The sequence below is a fragment of the Plectropomus leopardus genome, unplaced genomic scaffold (genome assembly GCF_008729295.1).
Source record: "Plectropomus leopardus isolate mb unplaced genomic scaffold, YSFRI_Pleo_2.0 unplaced_scaffold23756, whole genome shotgun sequence".
Classification (NCBI taxonomy): Eukaryota; Metazoa; Chordata; class Actinopteri; order Perciformes; family Serranidae; genus Plectropomus; species Plectropomus leopardus.
In genome coordinates, this window is record NW_024625776.1 from 1 (window position 1) to 5988 (window position 5988).

The 5988-nt window shown below is 37.7% G+C and overlaps 1 protein-coding gene across 1 annotated transcript; it reads right to left on the reverse strand.

Moving 5' to 3' along the window:
* Nucleotides 1-905: 905 nt before the first annotated feature.
* LOC121966254 (myelin-oligodendrocyte glycoprotein-like) lies at nucleotides 906-5539 on the reverse strand. Its single transcript, XM_042516363.1, has 5 exons — nucleotides 5394-5539; nucleotides 3555-3932; nucleotides 2831-2905; nucleotides 2612-2724; nucleotides 906-1650 (listed from the first exon to the last, which is right to left on the reverse strand). Exons 1-5 carry the CDS (start codon nucleotides 5464-5466, stop codon nucleotides 1612-1614), a joined length of 678 nt encoding a protein of 225 aa, XP_042372297.1. The 5' UTR covers nucleotides 5467-5539; the 3' UTR covers nucleotides 906-1611.
* Between the last annotated feature and the right edge of the window lie 449 nt (nucleotides 5540-5988).

The window sequence follows — 5988 nt, forward strand, 5'->3', positions numbered from 1 at the left end:
AATGGCTGTATGTAAAGTATCTGAAAATAATAAGAATAAGAATCTGATAATATTTACTATCTTGATTTATTTTTTATATAAATTAATAAAAAAAACAAACCCTCGTTGACTGCGGTGCAAAATCATTTTTTTGTGTATTTTTTGGGATGCACTTTGAGCTGCAACATATTTCATTTTATGTCTGAAGAGCAAAACGCTGAAGAAAGAAAACCCCTGAATGCACATCGCTTCAGTCAGTGCCACCTTTAAACACGAGAGGGAGTCACACAGCCGTGAAAAACGTCGAAATGTCATCGTCTTCATGCAGATTTTAACTGTCTGAAGCTTTTTAGTCAAACTTTGTCAGAAAGTAAAAACATGCATGTTTTCTTCAAAACTTTTTTTTGCAATTTTCAAAAAAAGAGTAAGCTTTTTTGCATTTTTTTTATATATATTCTGGCATTTTTTTTAAAGTAAAATTAAATTTTTGGGGGGGTGATTTCTAAGAAAGATTTTTTATTATTTTATTTTATTAAAGATTTTAAATTAGAAGAGGAAACAAAAGGTCTGTTCTTTTAATCAGTTTGTCGATTATTTTTTTTTAAGAATGTTTTGGTGATTTTTCAAATTTTTTAATTGACTTTTAAAAAAGTTTTTTGCATCTTTTAAAGGAAAAAAAAGTGTAATTTTTTGGTCCATTTGAAAGAAAACGCGCCTCTCAAACCTGTGGGTGTTTTTGTTCTCGTCACTAAAGGACACTTTAATCTCAAACGTTTCATTTATAGTTAACTTTTTTTTTAAAGTTATCTGTCCTGTTTCAGCAGGACGAGGTCAGATTATGATATCTCATAACTGACGGAGACAAACGCAGGCGGACACGAGACGGACAGACAGGAGGACACAACAGATAAAACAAAACACTGCAGTTATGTGAAAATACGTTTTATTTAGTGTATTTTATCCCGTTTCTCACTGAAATCTCTGAAACATCAGAGCACGAAACATTTTACAAAAAGTGCAAAAACATAGTAGTAATACTTTAAATACTTCAGGGACATTAGAGTACAGTATAATGTCCCTGAAACTGAACAGAACATTTATTCAGTGTTTTTTGAGGTTTTTATTCAGTTTTTAAACATCTTGAGGTAACACTAAGGAACTGAATTTAAGTGCAGGAGATATTTTAATACTCAAAATCCCAGAAAACAAACATTTTTTTAAAATAATGAACAGAACAGTGAAACAATAGCTTAGTTACAAGACAATTTAAAAATCAAAATAAAATATAAAACGTAAAAAATAAAATAAAATAAATAAAATTTGTGGAACTGAGAAGACTTGGTCCGTTACGCGTCGCTTAAGATCCGGCTGAATACCGGAGCCGCTCTCTCCGCTGAAAGGTCGTCCAAACAAACGTAGTGCTGCTGCTGCTGAGTTTGGCTTCTTTCTCTTAAATAAAATATCTGATGCAGACTGACAGTTCTTTTCTGCAGGCTGAACTTTTTGTAACCAAATCAAAGATTTGAAAAGTCGGCTTTTACTCGTGCGCGGAGCCATCGGGTCATCGGCAGCCGTTTAAAGGTCATCTTCAAATCCTGAGATGATCCGTGTCCAGTCGAACGTGCTGCAGATTTAAATCCTAAACTGATGACAGGTGTCGTACCGCAGATGCTGGAGGGAAAATAAACAGAAGTTTAGAGGCTGTTTGCTGCATTTTAAACACTTTTCATTCTTTATTTTTGATAATTGTGTGTGTGTTGATGCATGTGTCCTAAATGTTGTCCAGATTGTGTATCTGAGTGTAATCAGTGAATTTGCAGCTCAGCTCCTACAATAAGTCTAAAATACACTGTGGAAACTAAATAGTTACATTCAGACTGTTCAGGTCCAAAAATGCTCCATTGAAACCCATTCAAACTGACATTTTTGATCCCACAGCCATCAGAGCAGAAAAACAGGACTTGTATTATTTCTGGGTGTCATTCTGGGCTTTTGACTCTGAATTTGTCATTTTGACTATTTTCCACCTGATGAGGTCATTTTGACCATATTTGGCATATGGAGGAAATACATGCTATTTCCACTAGGTGACCTGTCACAGTCAATGTAGCTGCTGATCACTGACATATCCCAGACTGTCAGCAGCTACACTCACACACTGACATATCCCAGACTGTCAGCAGCTACACTCACACACTGACATATCCCAGACTGTCAGCAGCTACACTCACACACTGACATATCCCAGACTGTCAGCAGCTACACTCACACACTGACATATCCCAGACTGTCAGCAGCGAAAGAAAACATTTATTCAGCATGTAGTATAGTGAAAATAATTCACTTTTTTCCATCTAAAATCATAGTGGCACCATGAAAAGAACTGCCATTTAAAGGGTTAAAATTCTGAAAATTAATGAATATTTGAAATTATATATAGGACTGATGTTGGTTAAATTGTAGTATAAATTATATAATATTTTTAAGGCTTGAATTTGAAAAGTACATTTTGAGCCCAGAGCGATACGCATGTGTGATATTAACGCATGTGTAAAGGGTTAATAATAATTATAATAAAAACCTAAAAATGTCCGGTGTGGTTGATGCAGTGAGTGAGTTGTGTTTAACTTACATTTTGATGCTTGTGTTTCAGGAAATATCCGATAATTCCAACGGCTGAGATCAGTACGACGACGACGACGACGACCACAGCCGAGATCCAAAGGCTCTGATTGGCCGAACCAGCTGACCAGGAAAAACAAACATACGAATATATGAATGAATTCAAAGCAATAACAAAAGTGACAGTTCTTCTTTCGAAGAATTTAAACTTTTTCGGGCGTTTACTCACCTTCAGCGTCCGTCTCGTTCGGATCTGGAGTTCGGGCACGCAGCGGCGTGTCCGTCGTGTGAACAGACTTCGGTTCTGAAAAAACACAAAAAACAGATAAAAATCATTCAGAGCGATACTTAAAAAACAATTCTAGGACCAAAGTATCCTTAAATCGGTCCACTCAAAACTGTTTTCTTTGAGCAACATTTCAGAAAACAAAATATTACAAAAAGTATGAAAAAGTTTCACAAAAACACAAAATAAACCTGACAGATTGAAAAAAACTCTAAAATACTGTGTTTGTGCATCGTTGTGTTTTTAAATGTCACGTTTTGTGGATTTTCTGTGTAATGTCGTATTTTGTGGATTTTCTGTGTAATGTCGTATTTTGTGGATTTTCTGTGTAATGTCGTATTTTGTAAAATATGACATGCTTTGTGAAATATTGTGAAAAATTTTCGGAGATGTTTTTAGAGAAAAGTTTTGTGAAACATTTATTTTATTTTGTGTTTTGAGAAATGTTAGTTTCTACCTTTGCTGATTTTTTTATTGTATCGAATTCAAATCAGCTTTATTGTCACGAAAGTTTGTCACATTTCCGAATAAAATATCAGATTGTTAAATTATTAAACACATTACAGGAACACACAGTGGTTCAGGCGTTCGTGTTTCTGCGGCGGCCTGCCACGACTAAAACATCAGCCGCCTCAAACAGATTTTAAACTTTTGGCGCCGAACTCACTGACGACGAGGCGAATGATGGACGCTTTCACTCTGCTCTTCAACTTCGGGATGAAACATCGGTATCGGCCTTCGTCTGCGAGCGTCACGTTCCTGATCTTCAGCGAGATGTTTCCGTCTCTCAGCTGATCCGTGAACAGCTCCGTCCTCCGGATGTAAGACCAGATCTTCATGTCCGGGACCTCCTGCCGGTCTCTGTAAAGGTGCACGTACTCGACCCGGCTCAGGCGGTCCAGGGGGTCCGGCTTCAGGTCGGGTTTGGACCACTCCACCGTCAGACCCTGCACGTTGAATTTGGGCTCCACGTGGCACGGCAGGATGACATCATCGCCCACGACAGCCACAACAGCCTCAGGTGAACCGATCACCTGAGGCTGATCTGGAAAACACAGACAGGAAGTTCAAACCAGAATCACGTAACGTGTTTTCCATCAGCAAGAAGCTGGAATTTAGGAACTCAGGCTAATTTAGGAACTAACGACTATTTCCATCACCGGGTCTAAAGCAGTGATACTAAACGTAAGGCCCGCAGGCCAAATCTGGCCCCTGAAGAGGTGCTGGGGGGCCCCAACCATTTTCTAACTCACAATAAAAGTAAAGTGATTCACACCGGGAATTTTATTGTACTTTCAGTATAAATAAAGTGCCAAAGTGAATGAAACAGCATCAAAATACACCTCGTTTATCCAAAAAATGTGAGTGAAACCCCCTGACAGAGGTCCTCGCTAAGACCCGAAGTCCTAAAATCCTAGATCTGTGCTAAAATCCTAAAAACATCCAGAAATCCTAGAAATGTGCCAAAATAGTCGAAACTTGCTAAAATCCTAAAAATGAACTAGAAATGTCCTAAATTCCTACAGATGTGCTAAAATCCTAAAAATGAAGCTAGCTACTTTCTAAACACTTAGAAATGTGATAGGATTTCCCGGAGGCCTTGCAGATATCTTTAAATTGCCGGTTTTGAATGATCAACAGTCCAAGACATGGAGATATTCAGCTTGTTGTCACATTAAGACAAGAATTTGTCCAAAAAAAGAGATAATGACTTTTGTTGGGTCGTGATGATTTCCAAAATAAACAGCTGTTATGAAGAAGAAGACGAGCTGAACACAAACGTCTCCATCAAACCAACGTTTCCTGTCTGATCAGTTTGACTGTATTTTAATGTAATTATTATTATCTTTTATTTCAAAATAAAATCTGAAAAACATCAGATTTCATCACATTTTAACCCCTTCATGCAGCAGATCTGAAGGCTGAATTCTTAATACCTCTGAGTGTCAGTTTAACCTCCTTGTTTATCAGATTGGATGAATTCCCAAAATTTGAACTTCAACATCCTGCCGCCTTTTCTTATCATCTCAATGTAGACTGAACTGATGATGTTTTCACACACAGTCATTTTTTCCTGACTAGTTTATAGTTTTTAAACTCGTATCTGTTAAAAACCTCTGAGTCATTTTATAACCTTCACCTCAGAAAAGGAGGCATTTTATTTCTTGTGTGAGTCAGTTATTGAATCAGCCTCTACAGACGCTGAATCATGGCCACAAATTAAAAGTACAAACATCTAATAAATAAAAAATACACATTCAAATATTTATTTCTTAAAGAAAAGTCGTTTCTTAGCAGCTAGAAGTTTAAATTACGTTAGTTACAGTTTTAATTAAAGTTAAGGGCTGATACACAAACAGTTAAATATAAATATTATATCCAGTTAAAAACTGAACACACATTAAATGTAACATCTGCTGAGACGTTAAACGGACGGTTATCGCTCCCGCGCTCTGAATGAATGAATAAAGTTCGTTAAAACGAAATAAAAAACACGTGGACTCACCGTCAAACCCGGTCCGGAGCGCCGCGCAGAGCGGAACCAAGAGAGCCAGCAGACAGGCACCGAGGCCCGGCATGAACCCGCTCAGGTTCAGCTCAGACGGAGACAAAAACACCGAGGACAGACGGAGACAGATGGAGACAGTCCGCCGCCTTCAACTCTGCCGCCTCTCTAACTGAGCAGGTTGAGACTTGCCCACGTATTTACGTTCGTCATTACGTAATCGTGACGTACTACGTAAATCTTTCCCTTGCGTAACCGGTTCCTGGTTACACTGTTTTGTTTTACCATCAAACCAACTAAACTAGACTTAAAACCAAACTTTTCTGGACTTTTCTTGACTTTCTGAACTTTTCTTGACTTTCTGGACTTTTCTGGGTCTTTCTCTGTGACACGAGTCAGCAGAACTTTCCCCCAAAAAGCAATGAGTCATGATTTATTGATGATGACTCATCAGCATGTGACTTATTGTGACTTACTAAATGAGATATACACACACACACACACACACACACACACACAGATAGATTGATAGATAGATATAGTGTCATAGTGTTTCCTTTTAATTTCATCATTTAGTGATACTTTTATACACACA

Coding starts and splice junctions, on each gene's coding strand:
- LOC121966254 (XM_042516363.1), bottom strand. CDS start 5,466: ATGCCGGGCCTCGGTGCCTGTCTGCTGGCTCTCTTGGTTCCGCTCTGC. Junction 2,725..2,830: donor GAACGAGACGGACGCTGAAG/GTGAGTAAACGC, acceptor TTTCCTGGTCAG/CTGGTTCGGCCAATCAGAGC. Junction 1,651..2,611: donor TGAAACACAAGCATCAAAAT/GTAAGTTAAACA, acceptor TTTTCCCTCCAG/CATCTGCGGTACGACACCTG.